Here is a 19682-nt window from a genome sequence, read left to right on the forward strand (position 1 = left end):
CCACACTGTCACAGTTGAGGGAAAGGGGAGGGAAGGCCTTGAAAGGTGGAGGAACTTTTCAGAGGTCACATAGGGCAATAAATGGGCTGGAACTTGAATTCACCTGTTTCTTTTTTAAATTGTTTTATGTTTATTTAGTTTTGAGAGAGAGAGAGAGAGAGAAAGAGCGCGCGCGAGCGTGTGCATAAGCAGGGGATGGGCCCAGAGATACACACAGAATCCCAAGCAGGCTCCAGGCTCTAAGCTGTCAGCACAGAGCCCGATGCGGGGCTGGAACTCCCAAACTGTGAGCTCATGACCTGAGCCAAAGCAGCACTCTTAACCAACTGAGCCACCCAGGTGCCCTACAGCTGTTTCTTTCTTAAAAATTATATTCTTCATAGTGTATCTAAGGATTCCACATGTAACTGATGCACTATATTACCTCTAATAATGGAATACTTTCACTGTTTTCCCATTTGTCAGCTACATCATTACTGTAAAGGCCAAAGCACACATCCAGAAACCATTGAGATTTGAAAGGCTCAGGGGCGCCTGGGTGGCTTGGTAGGTTAAGCGTCCGACTTCGGCTCAGGTCATGATCTCACGGTCCGTGAGTTCGAGCCCCGCATCGGGCTCTGTGCTGACCGCTCAGAGCCTGGAGCCTGTTTCAGATTCTGTGTCTCCCTCTCTCTCTGCCCCTCCCCTGTTCATGCTCTGTCTCTCTCTGTCTCAAAAATAAATAAACGTTAAAAAAAAAAATTGAAAGACTCAGAGACCAACTGCTGAAAAGCTCTGATCCAAAGCGACTGATTTAGAAAATTCTCATCAACAAGGAAACTTAGGAGAATGTGTGTAAAAGTGGTTCCCTGCTTTGGGAACAAACAACCCATAGGTCGGTCTTTCTTTCTTTCTTTTTAAGATTTTGGTGTTTTTTAAATGTTTATTTTTGAGAGAGAGAGAGTGTGTGTGCATGCACACGAGTGGGGGAGGGGCAGAAAGAGGGAGGCAGAATCTGAAGCAGGCCCAGGCTCTGTGGGGATTCTCTCTCTCCCTCTCTCTGCCCTTCCCCCACTAGTGCTCACTCTCTCTCTCCCTCACTATAAATCGGGCAAGCCTGATGAGGGCTTGGTTCCATGATATGAACCAAAATCAAGAGCTCTTAACTGACTGAGCCACCCAGGCACTTTTTTCCTGAAACATTCTTAAGAGAAAAGAGAAGGAATACCTTTATTTCAAGGCATTAGAGCAGTGACCTCCCAAGGGAGTAATTCTGTGAGTATTTCACCCTTTGTGATGTATGTTCTATAAGGTTCGTTATATACCAGCAGATGAATGAGTGAATGAATGAAAAAGTTAAAAAAAATTTTTTTAACGTTTATTTTTGAGAGAGAGAGAGAGAGACAGAGCATGAGCAGGGGAGGGGCAGAGAGAGAGGGAGACAGAATCCGAAGCAGGGTCCATCCAGGCTCCAAGCTGGCAGTACAGAGCCTGAAGCGGGGCTTGAACCCACAGACCTGAGATCATGCCCTGAGCTGAGGTCGGACACTTAAGCAACTGAGCCACCCAGGTGCCCCATGAATAAAAAATAGTTTCTAAATGAAAATAATACACAGGGCTATGGCCCTTTACAAAAAAACTTATTGGAACCCCCCCAAAAAACCCAAACCCCCAAAACAACTTTTTGGGACCTATGTTTAAAAGGTCTTGGGGCGCCTGGGTGGCTCAGTCGGTTAAGTGTCTGACGTCAGCTTAGGTCATGATGATCTCCGGGCTCATGAGTTCGAGCCCCGTGTCGGGCTCTGTGCTGACAGCTCACAGCCTGGAGCCTGCTTCGGATTCTGTGTCTCCCTCCTCTCTCTCTGCCCCTCCCCTGCTTGCGTTCTGTCTCTGTCTCTCAAAAATAAATAAACCTTAAAAAAAAAAAAAAAAAAAGAAAAGGTCTGGAGGGCACTGGTGTGGAAAACTGCTCACACAGGCATATTGGCACTAAAGCTCGTAAGAGAAACTTCGTTCCGCTGGGGCATGAGCAGGGGCCCTCCTCAATCCCAAGAAGGAAACAGAGGCATCCTCACCTGTAAAGTCATAGAGTTGCGGCAAAGCATCCAAAATGATGCCAACCAGAGGCAGGTAAAGGGCAGCGATTTTGACCTTCACCTCTGGTTTGACGCAGCGCGGGTCCAGGTCGTGAGAGCTCAGGAGGCTGTGGACGGCGCTGACCGCTTTCCTTTGCACTTTGCTGATCCTAATGGCGCAACACAGAAGGTCAGAGGTCATGGTGAAGGGAGATGGACCAAAACGCTCTCAAACAGTAAGGAGGGACCAGAACAGCCCTGAGCATTGGGGTGACAATGGGAAAACCAAGCAAAACAGGGTAGATGTGTGCCTAGAATCGAGGGACAGACTGCCTGCATTCTGGTCCTGGGTCTGCTGCTAGCATCATGTGTCAAAGTCCATCATCTTGTAGTATCAGTACGTGATTCCTCTGTATTGTTGGGTAACATTCCACTGTACGGAGAGATCACATTTTAATTACCCATTCATCAATTGATGGACATGTGGATTATTTCCACTTTTTGGTTATTATGAACTATGGACACTGCTTTGAATATTTGTGTGTAAGTTTCCGGGTGGACATAAGTTTACTTCTCTTGGATATGAATGTACTTCACACCTCAGAGTCGAATTACTGGATTTTATGGTAACTCTATGTGTAACCTTTAGAGGAACAACCAAACTGTTTTCAAGGGTGGCTATGCCATTTTACACCCTTACCAATAGTGTCTGAAGGTTCCATTTTCTCTCTGCCAACACGTGTTATTATTTATCTTTTTTATTATGGCCATCCTAGTGGGTATGAAGGTGCTATGGACTGAATGTTTGTGTCCTCCTAGAATTCCTATGTTGAAATCTAATCCCCAGAGTGATGGTCCTAGGAGGCGGGGCCTTTGGGAGATTTCGTCATGAGGATGGAGCCCTCATGCGTGGGACTAGTGCCCTTAGAAAAGAGACCCCAGAGAGCTCCCTGGCCCCTTCTACCATGCGAGAATATAGCAAGAAAATGGCCATCTATGAACTAGGAAGTGGGTCCTCATCAGACTCTGAATCTGCCAGCATCTTGATGTTGGACTTCCTAGCCTCCGGAACTATGAGAAATAAATTTCTGTTGTTTATAAGCCACCTAGGCTACAGTATTTTTGTTACAGTTGACCCAAGCCACTAAGAGAGAAGGGGTCATGATCTGGCTTTGATGTGCATTTCCCTGATGGCCAACGATGTTGAGTATCTTTTCATGTGTTTGTTGGTCATACCTTCTTTGGAGAAATGTCTATTCTGATCCTTGCCCTTTGAAATATTGAGTTATTTGTCCTTCTGTTATGGAGTTGTAAGATTTAAAAATTACATAACAGGTACAAATCCCTTATTAGATCTACATTTTGCAAATATTTTCCTCCCATTCTGTGCACTGCCTTTTCATTTCCTTGATGATGTCCTTTATGTCGCCCAAGTTCTCACTTTAGTGAAGTCTAGCTTAGCTATTTTTTTTTTCTTTTGTCGTGCCCACTTCTGGTGGCAGATCTACTTCTGGTGCCTGATCCTATTTCGTGGAGATTATCCATGTGACTTCATCTAAGAGTTTTGCAGCGTCAGCACTCACATTTAGGTCTGATCATTTTGAGTTAACCATTTGCACAGGGTATGACATGGAGGGCCCAACGTCATTCTTTTGCATGTGGATACCCACTGGTCCCAGTGCCGTCTGTGGGAAACATGAGTCTTTCCCCCATTGAATTATTTGGGCACCCTTGTCAAAAACCAATTGACTATAAATGCAAAGATGTATTCCTGAACTCTTAATTCAATTGCACTGATCTATATGTCTATCTTTGTGTCAGAACCACACAGTCTTGACTACTATTGTTTTGTGGTAGGTTTTGAAATCAGGAAATGTGAGTCCTTCAATTGTGTTCTTTTTCAAGATTGTTTGGGCTACACTGGGTCCCTTGAATTTCATATGAATTTTTAGGGTCGGCTTGTCAATATCTGCAAAGAAGCCAGCTGGAATTCTGAGTGAGGTTACACTGTAGATCTTGTAGATCAGTTTGGGGAGTAATGCCATCTTAACAACACTGAATCTTCTAATCCATGAATATGTCATGCCTCTCTGCTTTGTTTAGATCTTTTTATTTCTTTCTAAAGTGTCTTAGAGTTTTTGGCATACAGGTCTTGTACTTCTTTTGGTAAAAAATTTAGTCCTAAGATTTTATTATTTTTTGATGCCATTTTTAATGGAGTTGTTTTCTTAATTTCATTCCACATTGTTCATCACAAGTATATGGAAATATAATTGATTTTTGTATATTGATCTTGTACCTTGCAACCTTGCTGAACACATTTATTATGTTTAATAGGTTTTTAATGGCTTCCATAGGATTTTCTTTTTTTTTTTTAAGTTTATTATTATTTTGACAGAGAAGGGGAGAGAGAGAGGGAGGGATGGAGAGAGAGGGAGAGAGAGAACCCCAGGCAAGCTCCATGCTGTTAGTGCAAGCTGGGCAAGGGCAGAGAGAGAATCCCAAGCAGGGTCCATGCTCCATGTGGGGCCTGACACGGGGCTCAACACTGGGCTCAATCTCACGTACCACGAGATCATGACCTGACCCGAAATCAAGAGTTGGACACTTAACCAACTGAGTCACCCAAGCGCCTCGTAGGATTTTCTATAAACAAATCATGGTATCTGTGGACAAAGATAGTTTTACTTCTTCCTTCCCAATATGGGCGCCTTTATTTCACTGTCTTGCCTAACTGCCCTGGGTAGGGCTTTGGAAACAACAATGAATAAAATAGAAGTGGCAAGAGTGGTCATTCCTATCTTGTTCCTGGTCTTACAGGGAAAGCAATCAGCCTTTCACTAATAAGTATGATGCTAGCTGTGGGTTTTTCATAGATGCCCTTTACTGGGGTTGAGGAAATTCTGTTATATTCCTACGTGATTTGTTGATTTTGTTTTTCAGAAAAAGGTATTGGATTTTATCAAATGCTTTCTCTTCATCTATTGAGATGATTGAATGGGTTTTGACCTTTATTCCATGCATACAGTATATTATATCAATTGATTTTCAGATGTTAAACCAATCTTGTGTTCCCAGGGTAAATCATACTTAGCTACCGTGTATAATCCTTTTTATACATTGTTGAATTCAGGTTTTCAGTGTTTTGTTGAGGATAATCATATCTACAGTCATATCCGTCTTTTGTTTGCTTTTGGTATCAGGGTAATGCTGGCCTCATAGAATGAGTTGGAAAGTGTTCTCTCTCCTGAAGAGCATGTGAAGGACCTAGCACAGAGATGCTCGATAATTTCCACATGCTTGAGGAACATTGTGGATTGAATGATGTGTAGATATTTGTGGGCACCCCCAGGTAAAGGGGATTCTAGGGAGACCCCTTAGAAACTGGAGCTGTGGCCCCTTTCAGAAGCCCAGATACTGAGATGTATCTGGGGCCCTTACCCTAGAGATGGGCAGGTTGTTGGTGAGTCTGTTAATTGTCTTGGCAGCAAAAGGCAGTACTAATCAAGAGGAAGTATTGTTAGACCATGAGATTTTTCTGAGGTTTCAGCCCACGTGGCAAAATCACTAATAAGTATGTGACAGTATTTCTAAGGACTTTCCAGGGGAGCAACTGACAACCCAGAAATCAGGGATTATTTGTTGCTAAAGGAGAAACACTCTTAATTAGCTACCTTCTGGGGGGCAGAAAAGATACCGTGTGTGTGTGTGTGTTTGAAGAATGTTCCTATTTGACTGAACATAATTACAAGATGACCTCTGAACATACTCTACTCTTTTGCTAATAAAATAACGGCCACTATTTTATAAAGAATCAAAATAGATGTCAGGGCGGTTTCCCTAGACATCTCACTGGAAGGGACATGGAAAACAGAAACTACTAAAGACTCCTTCCAGAAATCACTCCTATTAAAGGACAATTAGATGTAGATCATGTAGATCAATCCTATTAAAGGACCATTAAGAAAAAAATGTGTGTGTGTGTGTGTGTGTGTGTGTGTGTGTGTGTGTGTATCTGTAAACTAAGGTGATTTTCTTTGTGTTCAAACCTCATTCTCAGCACCTTATAGGTCAGGGCACTTTGTGTTGCTTTGAAAATTTATGTTAATTATAGGGTAGAAAGTTCTACCGGGAAAATAGAGAGGAGTTTAGTTAGGTTGGGCGAAGAAGGTGAGATTGAAGCTCTCGAAGGAGGAGGCGCTCAGGACCTGAATTCCTGAAAAGAGGCAGGATTTAGAGTGAAGACCATTCAGTTTCCCACACTGGCTTCCTGGGAGGCAGGGACAGACATTCACTTGGGTAATATCGTTATGGACAAAGCACTTAGGATATGTTTGTGATTTTGCAGTTGCACAAGCTTGAAGGTGCTCCCTTCAAGTCACTGTTTCCTTCCTTAAATCACAAGCACTTAGAGAGAACTTGAAAACTGCCCATTAGACAAAAATCCGTAACATCTAGCAATGCTACCACTAATCAGCAGACTGTATTCCAGAAACTCCTTTAGCATAGGAAGGAAGAAGGGAGGAGCAGTAGGAAGGGGTTTTCCAGAGAGGGCGATGGTGTGCTATGGGAGGGTGGGCCCTGGGAGAGCACTCAGGAAACCAGGGCTCTAGATTTGGTTTTGTAATGTAACTTTGGGCAAGTTCCTTCAATTCTTCGCACCTAACCTGAACATCGAAAGAGCTGAGCCCAAATTATTTTCCAGTCCTAACGATCTGAGTCCCTGAATGGCGAGATATACGGAGCCGGGGAGTTTTGGCTGTTTGGGCACTGGTGTATCTCTGATCGACTCTACACGCCCCAGGGTAGGCATTTGCTAACTACTGAATGGGATGCATAATATTTTGGAAGGCATTGTCTCCTTTTGTGCCATCGGGCGGACGGTGGTTTTCTAATCCTATAGCTTATGGAGCACAGGGAGAGAAGGAAAGGAGAAGGGGTGGTCTGTCTCCAGCCCTGTCCATAGACTTTTAAGACTAGATAGTCCGACACGCCCCTGGGTGATCAGGCTTCTAAGAGGTGAAAGGATTTCCAAGCCCTGGACCTGAGGCATCTCTTCCCTTGTGGGCAGCCCTCCCTGCAAGAAACTTAATCTGGACACTGGGTAACTGCCTTCCCATCAGTGGCCACTTCTTCAATGTCAACATCAAGCAAGCAGCATCTTGCTGCTGCCTCCGTGTGTACTCAGATCACCCGGGGCACGTCTCATAAATGTCTTTGTTCCTGAGGAGTTCACTAATCAGAGCATCCCCGGGAAGCCTGCTGTATTAGAATTGGGAAATTCTTCTCAATGAATCAGTGGCTGAAAAAAAGCCTTTTTGTGGCTTCTCTCTGTCCCTCAGGGCTTTCCACTTTCCTATCCAGCACCATTTTCTCAACACGTGAATGTTTCTACTCTTCAGAACTGGTGAATGGTAGAGTTTTTCCGCCAAGTCGGAGAGGTTGGACGGCAAACTTGAGTAAGGAGGGGTTTTTTGTGTGTGGGTTTTTGGCTTCGTATTCCAATCGAAATGTCAGAAACATACCCTTCCCCCTCAGCATCGAGGGCGGCAGCCAGTTCAGTAAAGAGAAGTCCGGTGAGGAAATGCTGCTGGCGGTACTCGGGAGTCAGATCAAACATGCTGGCAATCTTCTGGTCCTGGAAACTGGAGCAGGAGCTTGAGTTCTGCACAAATGCAAGGAGCAGTTCTGTGAGTCACAAGAATGGTCTGGGGCCTCCGGGTGGCTCAGTCGGTTAAGCGCCTGACTCTCGATTTGGGCTCAGGTCATGATCTCACGGTTCGTGAGTTCGAGCCCCGCATCGGGCTCTGTGCTGACAGTGCAGAGCCTGCTTGGGAATCCCTGTCTCTCTCCCTCCCCTCCTCTCCCCTTCTCCCCCACCTCTCTCTCTGCCCCCCCCACACTCACGTGCACACCATCTCACACTCTCGCTCTTTCTCTCTCAACACAAATAAATTAATTAAAAAAAAATAAAAACAAACAAATGAACAAAATCGCAACAGCCAGCGTTTACGGAGCCATGCTGCCACGAGTCTTTGCAAGCATTGTCCAGTGCGTTCCCCACCAGACGGATGAGGAAACGGAGCTGCCCGTAGAGTGGTCACTTTGCTTTCCCCTCCCACAAACAGGGAGCTGCCAATTGGGAAAGATGAGAATAAAGCAGCCAGGGTCTCTCACGAAACGACCAATACTCCGTTCCCCACCCCAGATCGAAAGTGAAGATTCAAGTCCCAGGACACCACGTGGACAGGGAACGGGCAACAGAATCCAACGCTGTGGCTTCGAGCAGGCAATTCCGTTGAGACTTACAAGTCCCAGGCAATTCCCGCGCTCTCCCGGGGGTGCACTTTCTACTGCACCAAGGGCATCTGAAGTGTCCCTGGAAATCCTTTGCTGCCGGTGGGACTGGCCTGGCCACTGGCTGGGCTTACTAACTCCCCAGGGCGGTCAGAAGGGAAACGTGGCAGAACACCCAGGGCAAAGTTAGCACATGGAGAATCGCTGCTGTAAGTCACGTCTCCCCCAGTTCATGATGAGATGGTGACGTCGTTAACAAGTGGCTCATAGCACTTGGCATAAATGGCTAAGTTTTCTTTTTTTTTTTTAATTAGTAAGACCAACCTTCACCTTTGTTGTTGGCATCAAGGAATACCCAACAGAAATAGAACGCAATATTGAGAAATCTTGTCTGCTGCTCTGAGCCACTGATTTGTCACCAATAAATGGAATGTGATTGTGAAACGGTATTTCCTTAAAGTTTTTTTCTAGAGGGCACTAGTCCCTTGAAAAATCTATGGAGGGGGGAAGAAAGGTTTTTAGTAGTTAAATCACTTTGGGAATCAGTGCTTATTAAATATGTTTCTTCTCCACCCCTTGGGTATTTATAACTTACAGCAACAAGTTACAGACTCGTGGGTAGCCGACTGCAAAACAAACAAACAAAACCAAAACCAAAAACCTGTTAATACAGGGTCTCTAGAACTTAACTGACTCTGGAGCTCTGTATTTGCATAATGCTCCTTAACATCTGGTTGACCCTGGGGCCCACTGAACCTCACCTGTGAGATACTGTTCCACAAAGAAAGATTGGCCATGTCAGTCAAAGCCTTGTCTCTAAATATGACACAGGTGTTATTTATTTATTTATTTTTGGCTGATAGAGAGTAAGACTCATTAGAAAATACACTCCCTATAAAAAGAATGCTTGATCAGTTTATGACAAGGTCTACTTAGTGCTTTAAGAACTAAATTATTGGAGTCTGATTCAAGATGGGCTCAACTTGTGCTGAACTCCATTTCATAAGAGTATCAACAGAAAATTCTAGGATAGCTCAACGACGTAATACCCATGTCAAAAACCGCTATTTGATCATTATGGAATTAATATAAAGGAATATGCCATTTCACAAATCTTAGGGTTCTGGAGTTTAGGAAAAGGAAAGTGAGCAGAGAAGACGGTCAGCCTCAAGTGGAAAGACAATTAATGCCAGACAAAGGAAGCTATGTGACTTTTCTATGAATTTCTAGATTTCCGTAGCGCGTACGAATTCCTCACTCTTCCTTACCCCAGCAGAGACCCTTCAGCCTAGGAAGGAACCAGTCACGCAGCTTGTAAATGATCAGTTAGATGGTACAACTTCGGGTACCATACTTGTGTTCTTTTCATTAACAAGACCAACCTTTATAGGAATAAATGACTAGTTCAATGAAATAGCTTGAGGAATTCTTTCAGGGATTACCTGGGAAGAGATGGAGAGGCAGGGGGACGCTGGCGCAGTATCGGCATTCATAAAGAAGAGGTTCAGATTGAGGTAATGCTCGTGGCTGCAGAGGATTCTCAGAAACTCCAGCCTCATGGAAATGAGCATCGGAAGGTTGTTGAGCTTGGCCGACAGCTGGGAGGAAAAACGAAAACAGCAAAGATGTGTTTATGACAAGGTAAATGGAGTTGAAGTTGGCAGAGGCAAAAACCTCCCTTCTCTCCGGATTAAGACAATCAACTTAATAAAAATTCATGGGACTTGGGCGCCTGGGTGGCTCAGTCAGTTAAGCTCCAGCTTCGGCTCAGGTCACAATCTCGTGGTTCGTGAGTTTGAGCCCCGTGTCGGGCTCTGTGCTGACGGCTCAGAGCCTGGAGCCTGCTTCGGATTCTGTGTCTTCCTCCCTCTCTGCCCCTCCCCTGCTCATGCTCCCCTCTGCCAAAAGCAAATACACATTTAAAAAATTAAAAAAAATTAATGGGACAGTGCAACAGAGGGAAAGTTGTGTATCACAGGGAGGCCCACTGAGTTTTCATGCATACTCTTCCCCTTAATAATTCTAGCCTAGCAGCTGTCCAAAATGTGGATTCTTGACCTGACCCCCACACTTGTCAAATGTACAACACCGTGGCAAACCTCTGTTGCAAATAATCTGGATGTACGTCTTCTGTGTAACATAACATCATTCATTTCACAAAAAGGCCACTTTGTCTAAAGAACTAAATGAAAGGAGTTGACCCCATATGGGGCCGCACAAAATCCCCAGAATATGACTGGATGACTCTCATGCCACTACTGTTCTTTTGTAGTTTCTCATTAAAGGCCCCAATGGGGAGTTCTCAGACCCGTTCCCCACATAAAGGCATCCTATTATTGAAGAAAGGATGTAGCCCCTGCAAAAAAAAAGTTGAGGAATTTGCCCCAAATAAGAGAGGAGGAAGTGGAGAAGAAGAAGCTGGGACGTTTCTGAGGAAGTCTTCCCTTAAACAGACAAACCATGAAAAGCACAGCTAATGAGGATCATCAACAATACTGTCACAACACCGTATGGTGACAGGAGACCGCGCTTGTGGTGAGCACTGCCTAACGTATAGAATTGTTGGATCAATACGTTGGATACTGAAACTAATATAACACTCCACGTTAATTTTATCTCAACTTAAAAAATTAAGATGAAAACAACACCAACGAGCCATGAAATAAGCAATGAAAAGCTGACACCAGGGACAATGTGGAAGAGATCCCTTGCTTCCCTCAGGGAGAGGGACCAGTGAGGACCCAGACTCCATGGGCTGTGACTCAGAGGCAGCTTCTTTGAAGACAAAGTAGGGAAAGGATGGACCTGATAAACCTTGAACCTCTCCATATGTATCGCCATCAACACCCTCGGGGCCCAGCACGGGAAACCAAGCATCTCATCCGTGTGAACGGACATGCCTTCTCTTCTTGCACTTACAGAGTGGTTTCACAAATGGTATCATTTAAGGGGCAACATATTTTCAACCATTTTAGGAGCAGCCATTGGGCGGTGGCTCATCCATTTTGCCTATAGGATCAATCGGCCTGTAGCTAGACATTTACCGGAAACAAAGGGATACCATTACGGATTCCGTAAAAAATAAAGCATGACTTTCGTGTGAACCAAAGTTACCAGAACCTATACTCTTTGTCACCGTGTCTTGCTGGCTGACTTTGCACCCGTGGGTTCACCAGTAAACTGGACTGATTAGAACTTGATCTTATGCCCCTCACTGGTCACTCACCAAGAGTTGTTGGGTCAAACTAGTCAGAGCGTGAAAGCGTAAGATATTTGTCCTTGAAAGAAGCCCGCAGTATAGGTATCTTAAAAAGCTCCCTTGAGATTTCATTAAAGACAGAAGTTTCAAAAATAATTTTGGTGATATTTAGAAAAGAGCAAGGTGCCATTCCAGAAACATCTTCCCCAAAGGTCAGGACCCGCAGTGGTAGCCTCAGTGGCACTACCCAAGGAAGGGTGTTAAGTTAGTGGCACATTGAAAGTGACATCAAGGGAGTAAAAAACTAGATTTGTCTATCATTAGTGACTATTTATAAAAGGCTAAGATCATACCCATTGTCACAAGGTCTATAAATGGCAGAAAACGTGATAGGATGTTTGAATCAGGCTATGTAAAATGACAAAACCAGAGGACTTTGGAAGAATAAAAACTTGCCTCAGGTATGATGTTCATACTGCATCTAGATAGCTGGGGTCAATGGAGTAAATCACCATTGACTGCGTCAGTGACCACTTTAGGCCTGAGGGTCGCGTTAATTGTACTAAGCAACACCCACAGATATCACTGGCAAACAGAGCACAGAGCGACAATGTTAAAGCCTGGATAAATCTAATCCAACTCTGTCTTTTGGCCAATAAGGAAGCCACTCATGTAAAAGTTAAGCTCCCCAGATCGCAGAGGAATTTAATGGCACCACTGGGATAAGAACACCGGCCTATAGATTCTGACTCGAAGGCTCTCTGGCAGCTGAGACAGAAAAGAGGAAGAAAAAGAGGGTAAATGAGAAGCACGCCTTACCTTAAAAGCGAAGGAAAAGATGGAAAAGAGAAAGAGAGAAGAAAGGAAAGCAAAAGAGAAAATCATAAAGTGAGTTTGCAGGGCGGGCAGACATCTCCTTTGGAGCGCCTCCTTTGCCTTCCGGTAATGAAGGCTGCCCACGTGTCACAGAGATTCTCTCTTTCACCAAACTCGAGTCTGGCTCCCCTGAGCTCTTTTGCAAATAGGCCTGCCCTTGGACATGTCGTAGAGAGCTCGATTTCAGCAAAGATCTTCCTGAGTCAGTTTAGCCAGAGTCGCCCAGCCTCAGTATCTGACCACCTTGATATCTCACTGACTTCCCCAACCCTCATCCCTCACCAGCCCCCTGGCCTGCCTTCACCCAGAATCCTGTCAGGTTGGTTTAGCCAGAATCCCCCTCACTCCTGATATTCCTGCTTATTAATTCCCCCCCCCCCCCCACTAATCCCCCTACTCTGCGCCCTGGCTCTAAATTCCCACTTTTCCTTATTGTATTTAGAGTTGAGCCCCATCTCCTGTACTGGAAAATCCCATTGCAATGGTCCCCACACTTATACAGATGGTCCTGAATAAAAGTCTGCTTAGTGTTTCACAAGAGTCATGAAAAATTCTTTCTTAAACAGCAGCTAACCTCGGGTCTACCACGGTATTCTAGTATCTGCTTTCTATATGTCCAACTTTAAGTTTTGAAAAAGGGATTAGCTTATATTTGCAAGTCATCCAGCGACCTGTTTTGAAAACCAGATTAATTTATATTGGCAATTCCTCTGATGACCCATAACCCTAAACATGGGGGTGGCAGAGAGGAATGGCGTCGTCCTTCACCCCTCCGTGCTGGTGGAACCTGGAACGGAAGATCCATGTAGGGTCAGGAGACCGGGCTGCACAAGATGTCGGTGCTCTGAGCATTTTGCGGTTTCCTTAGGATTCTCTTTTTATAGGCGGGTTTCCTTATTAGGAGTTCCTTCAGAAAAGTCATGGTCTGTTTTTGGGAGTTGGGGAAGATCCTTTTATATTGCAAATGAGGAAGTGAGCCCCAGAAAAGTTGAGTGAATTACTCAGCATCATGAAGAGATTAACCACAGAAAGCAAAGCCTGATAGAACAGAGTGATGAGTCTGCTGTAGCCCGGAGTCAGGCAAGACTGGGTTTACCAGCCACGGTCTTTCCAACCAACAAGTTATACGACGCAGCTTTCTCATTTGCAAAATGTAGAGGACAACTTGCAAGGATTAAAGATACTAGTTCTATCAGATGCTCAGCACGGTGCCTGGTTCACAGGAAGAAGGCAGCCGTGGTGATAGCGCTGGTGCTGGTGGAGGGGGTGGGTGGCGGTGGCGATGGGAGTCACGGGTGGCGACCGTGCTGGTGGGTAGTGGTCACAGTGGCAGTGACAGCGGTCGTGGTGGGTAGAGGAGGAATGCGGAAGGAAAGGAGGAGCCACAACAGCAACCACTTGCAGGACACCTGCTGGGACAATTTAGGGGGACAGCGAACAAAAGAAGAATCCTCCTTAAACGTCTGAGGAGAGGGCTGTGGTAAGATGCTCCTGGGGCATGAGATATTTGCTTTGCGCTCAGTGAGGTCTGGGCTCTTTGGCAGATTCCATCAGGGTTCTTTAAAGTCCGAATTCCAGGGGCGCCTGGGTGGCTCAGTCGGTTGAGCGTCCGACTTCAGCTCAGGTCACGATCTCACGGTTCGTGAGTTCGACCCCGCATCAGGCTCTGGGTTGATGGCTCAGAGCCTGGAGCCTGCTTCCGATTCTGTGTCTCCCTCTCTCTCTGCCCCTCCCCCGTTCATACTCTGTCTCTCTCTGTCTCGAAAATAAACATTAAAAAAAAAAATTAAAAAAAAATAAAGTCCGAATTCCACAGCCACATTTTAATGAATTACCCTTATATGTGAAAAGAGACCCCATGCTTTGAATTCTAGACCTGGTCTAAGAGCGAATGCCATGGGCACATGATTTCTGTTAAATGTTGCAGCGAAGAAGACCATAGCACCAACAGCCCTCGAGTCTCACACATGACCTTGTTGGCCCCTTCGGGTTGGCAAACGCTCCAGGAGTCCGTGCGGACCAGTGTGTCTAGTGAAGCCTGGAAGACAAATGACCAGAAAGCCCACAATGCACGGGAGTCAAGCTGTCTAACCTGGCAAGGAGCTTGACAGCATACCACGGCAGTGACCACAGCACTGGAGGAGAAGGAGCCAGAAACAACACGGCTAGGTCTGTGGGACACTCACCTGGTTGCAATAGTGTTTGATGAGGTTAAATACGAAGCCACGATCCATGAGCGACAGAAGGTCGTACAAGAAGAAAGCCAGGCTGATGTTCATCTTTTCTGCCTGCTCGTTTTCCTTAAAAACAAACCAACACGTGAATCATTTTGCGGTAAGCCCCGATCATGACCAACCGAGTGCCTGGTAGGGAGGCTGGGACACACAGGTCCTACCGTGTCCCTGGGGGAGTCACTGACACTGGGCAAAGCTGGTGACCCGGCAAAATTGTGGCAAATACAAGTTAGCCCTTAACGGGTGCCAGGAGTGTTGGGCTGAATCAAGCAATTCTTTATTCACTGTTAATATTTAGGTACATTTCCTTCGATTCCTTTTTTTCCTACATGTGTATGTACATAATTGAGCTCAATCTCTATAGACAATGTTGGGCCTTGCATTTTTTTTGTTCAACATTTTACCACGAACCTTTCCCTGCATTTTCCACATTTCTTCAAAACTAGTTTTTAATGGTTGTCTCGTATTTCTCCACGTGGCTCTGCCATAAATTATTTGATTCTTGTAACTCTTGTCTTGGCAAAACGAACTTGAAACATACCCACAATCTTCAGTGAGACAAGTTGTTAATTTATAAGGGTTGTCGAGAAAATCTCATCAGGATAAAGAATTGGTTTTTACCTCAGGAATGTTTTTTTTTTCTCCAATTAGGCAACATTCCCAGCCCAAGAGAGGTCAGAGTTACACACGGTAGAGTGACCTCTTGCATGAAATGAGACGAGGGCTTTTGTTGTGGTTACTTCTCGGTGCTCATATTTTTGACATCTTACAGCACTTCAGAGTAAGTGGGGATTCACTTTTTCACATTTACGTCCTTTTATTCTCAGAATGAGAAATCAGCGTTCACTGCCTCTAGTGAAAATGCGATTTGAAAATAGTTTCCTTTGGTTATGATGGGCACTTTGCAAACTCAGGCCAAGCTGAGCAGACACTGGGATGGACAGAAACCTGACACAGAGGAGTTTCCACAGTATCTTTGAGTGGTAAGTTCTCCGGCTCCAGCCGTCCCGCACAGGGGCCACTCCTGGGCAGTTGACGTAACTGTCTGACTATCCTGGGCTTGGAATCATCGGTCCTGGCCTCGCTGCTGGCTGTGTGGCTTTTGGAAAATCTTTCAGTCTCACTGAGGCTCCTCGTCCGTGTCTGACAACACGGAGACTCCACTGCTGGGCTCAGAAAGTCTGTCGCGAGAAATAACCGAACGGAAATCTTCTCCTGAGCACTTCCTACTATATAAATCCTTAATAATGATAAAGGTATTAATGATGACCACTGCTGCCTCAAATTTTAGAGCTGCCTTCTAAAATTGTTCTACTTCCGGGGGCACCTGGGTGGCCTAGTTGGTTGAGCGTCCGACTTCGGCTCAGGTCATGGTCTTGCAGTTCGTGGGTTCGAGCCCCGCGTTGGGCTCTATGCTAACGAACAGCTCAGAGCCTGGAGCCTGCCTCAGATTGTGTATCTCTCTCTCTATCGCCCCCCTCCCCACCCCGCACTCATGTTTTGCCTCTCTCTGTCTCTCAAAAATAAACAAATGTTAAAAAAAAAACTTTAAAATTGTTCTACTTTGTTTTATTTATTTTTAAACTTTCTATTTTGGACTAATTCCAAATACAAAGAACTGCTATATGCTCTTTAACTGATTTATCAATACTTCACATTCTGCTATATTAGCTTTATCATTCTCTTCATATGTATATGTATATATACATATATACATATATATATATATATATATATATATATATATATAAAACAATTTTTTTCAGAGTTCTTTGAGAGTAGGCTATAAAAATCATGCCCATTACTCCATGATACTTCAAGAGGTATTTTCTAAGAACTAGAATATTCTGCCCATATCTATTCCCCCCAGTACCACTCCAGGGTCCCATCCAGTATAACTATACTGAGTTGTCATATTTAGTCACATTTAAATTACTGTCTTAAGATGACGCTTTTCCCTGCTAATGAAAATACAAGATGCTCAAGGTAAAAGATTGAGAGAATAAAGAATAAAAGGCCCAGTTACCTTCTGAGGTTTCACTAGAAGGGCTGCAGTCTCCGAGGTGACCACATTCACAATAGTCGTTATGTCATCTTTGAAACGGTCGGAAAAGCGAGTCCTCCGAAAATTGTCGCGTTTGTCCATGTTATGTACATACTGGGCCATGCTTTTCACCTGCAGAGGGGGTGGGGGAAATGTCAACACAGAAACAGGTGACCTGCTTCTATGCTGTGGAAAAGGGGGAAGGACTCGAAGGAAGGCTCCTTAACGGCGGACTTTCCAACGCTTGATCTGCACTGGTGGTTGCCCAAGCAGACTCTGGACAAAAAATGCTCCTGATGCACAGAAGGTTACCATGGTGGCAGGAGGTGGGAAGGATGTCCTCTTCTTGACCCCAAGTCAAGGGGCTTCCTTCTCGCAGCTCACCAAGCCAGGGAACTTCATTCTTTAGCTGCAATGCTAGAAGACTCCCCTGCTCTCAACTGCCTACGGGAAGCCAGACACAGATTGGGCTCCCGTGGCCACTCGGGATGATGGATCTCAACACATTACACAAGAGGAACTGTGTATGATACTGTCTTTGAGGTGAACTGAAGTCACCTCTGTCCCCAAAACTACAATAAGGAGAAGAAGGAAGAGATGATCCCCTTGGGTTTCAAGTTGGAACCGGGAGTAGAGTTTTCTAGAAACAATTCTATATTATGCTGGGCAGAAACTTAGCCGCTATTTGGAACGGCGCCTCTAAGATAAGTTATGTTTTGAGTTCAATAAGGCTAGCTGGTTTTACACATCTTTTTTAAAAAATACTTAATGGGGGGCGCCTGGGTGGCGCAGTCGGTTAAGCGTCCGACTTCAGCCAGGTCACGATCTCGCGGTCTGCGAGTTCGAGCCCCGCGTCAGGCTCTGGGCTGATGGCTCAGAACCTGGAGCCTGTTTCCGATTCTGTGTCTCCCTCTCTCTCTGCCCCTCCCCCGTTCATGCTCTGTCTCTCTCTGTCCCAGGAATAAATAAACGTTGAAAAAAAAAATTAAAAAAAAAAAAACTTAATGGTATGCTTAAAAATGTATATTAAGAATTTGTGTTCTGATAAAAACCTGTGTGTCTGCTGGTGATTGCCTGTATTATGATAGCACAATACCAGCACTACATCCACCACAATTTAAAATGAAGATCATGGGGCCCCTGAGTGGCTCAGTCGGCTGGGCGTCCGACTTCGGCTCAGGTCATGATCTCACAGTCTGTGAGTTCGAGCCCCACATCGGGCTCTGTGCTGACAGCTCGGAGCCTGGAACCTGCTTCGGCTTCTGTGCCTCCCTCTCTCTCTGCCCCTCCCCTGCTCATGCTCTGTCTCTCTCTGTCTCAAAAGTAAATAAACATTAAAAAACATTTGTAAAAAATGACGATCATGATTTGGTTTTTGCACTTTTTCCCAAGACCCGGAGATTCGTGGGTCAATCCAGGCCCCCCTTGACACCCCCAGAAGTCGTGTCTGGTCGTCGTTGGAAGTTGCTTAGGGCTAGCGGGGACGTTCTGATGGGCAAGGCTGGGAGTTCTTACCCTAGGATGCCTACCCTCGGAGGTCATTTCTGTGAATGTGCCCAGGCTAGTCAGAGAGTCGTTGCGAAAAAGAAATGGCCCCGGGAGTTAACCGCCCACATCTGCCTGAAGATGACGCCCTGGGTCAGAGCTGCAACAAGGGGGGACAAAGACAGTTGTATGGGAAAATGTGTTCCAGTCCCAAGGGCCACAAGGGAGGACTCTCAGGCACTACCAGCAGATTTCTGTTTCTAAGAATGCAGGACCAACAACTTTCATTAGCACCGAGACAAGCAGAGATAAAAAAACAAAGAGAAGGTAAAGTGAGAAGAGAATAAGAGACAGGCTGTGTGTGTTTTATGTTTTCCGATAATTCCAGGGCCAGCTTGAGGAAGGCCTACAGACTTAAAATCCTAGAGCCCAGCGTAAGAACCATGGATTCTCTTCCCTGCAGGGTCCTGCTTGGTTCAGGGCACACGGAGGTGTCTGTACCCCCAGAGTCTCACACACTTGGTGGGAGGGAGGACCAGAATGAGAGGTAGGCACTGGACCTCATTCTCGTCTGACAGCCGCGTCTCTCCCACTTTGCTCCTAACAAAGGACCTGGGAAGACAAGGCCTCTTTGTCTGAGCTGCCCCATCCTGATTTTCTTCTGGCTAACTCACCCTGGGGCACCAGGCTTTTAGAACTCACTGCTATATCCGGCTCCTTCCTGCCTGCGGGGCTTGGCCACCCTAGAACCGGTAAATAATTCTCACAATTCCGTACTTTCAACTGATGGCCTCTTTCCAGACTGTAAGTAACTTGCCAGCTACTGTGTCCTTGGGCTCTGCACAGAAGAACATCCACTGGAAACGCCAGTGGATGCTCGGTCTGTTATTTGCACGTGGGGTAAGGCAGGAAAATATGATCCCCCATAGTGGTCTTCATGACCCATGCACAGCAGGGGTGCCTCTAAAGAACCTCCTGGTGCAAAACTTCATGTTGTGGGTAAACTAGGTCACCCATTGACCTGTGGGTCCCCAAAGTCTGGCCTAGCGGTTTCTCAAGGGGCACAGGGATTTGTTCATTAGCAAGTGTGAAACTGGCCCCAGGCTTGTGTTCAACCCTCGGCTGCCACAGTGGCTGTTCGTTAGCGCTCGGGCATTAACGCAACTGAAGGGTGTTAAATGGCCCGCGTTGTTGGCCGAGTCTGAGGACACGGTCCTTTCTTTCTCCGCAGGCTTCTTAGGAAAAAAAACGGTTTTGGTTTTTAAATAGCTTCCTGAGCATCCATGAGGCAAATGCACACGCAACGCATGCTGGACTGGATGTCCTGTCTGAGTCTGGGATCCGTTTCCTTGCAAAGTTCTGGCAAAGTTTCCATTTGCCTCCACTCCGGCACCTACATCCATTGCTTGGTGTTCTGTGTCAGACTCTGAACCTTGGCAAGCTGATCTCCACGGACTACGTCTCTCAGGCCTCCTTGTCCTTGGGCTTCTGCT

General features: G+C 45.6%; 1 protein-coding gene across 5 annotated transcripts in view; it reads right to left on the reverse strand.

Annotated features, from left to right (window-relative positions):
• The window catches only part of DOCK8 (dedicator of cytokinesis 8), a 232552-nt gene that overhangs the window by 46618 nt on the left and 166252 nt on the right, over window positions 1-19682 (reverse strand). For all 5 annotated transcript variants that reach the window (XM_043566150.1, XM_043566149.1, XM_043566151.1 and 2 more), the window contains 5 exons: window positions 16687-16836; window positions 14613-14726; window positions 9794-9949; window positions 7580-7719; window positions 2055-2224 (listed from right to left, as the gene is read on the reverse strand). In XM_043566150.1, the coding sequence (XP_043422085.1) occupies window positions 2055-2224; window positions 7580-7719; window positions 9794-9949; window positions 14613-14726; window positions 16687-16836 (730 nt within the window). The remainder of the gene's footprint in view (window positions 1-2054; window positions 2225-7579; window positions 7720-9793; window positions 9950-14612; window positions 14727-16686; window positions 16837-19682) is intronic.

This window comes from Prionailurus bengalensis, chromosome D4 (assembly GCF_016509475.1).
Source record: "Prionailurus bengalensis isolate Pbe53 chromosome D4, Fcat_Pben_1.1_paternal_pri, whole genome shotgun sequence".
In the NCBI taxonomy this organism is placed as follows: domain Eukaryota; kingdom Metazoa; phylum Chordata; class Mammalia; order Carnivora; family Felidae; genus Prionailurus; species Prionailurus bengalensis.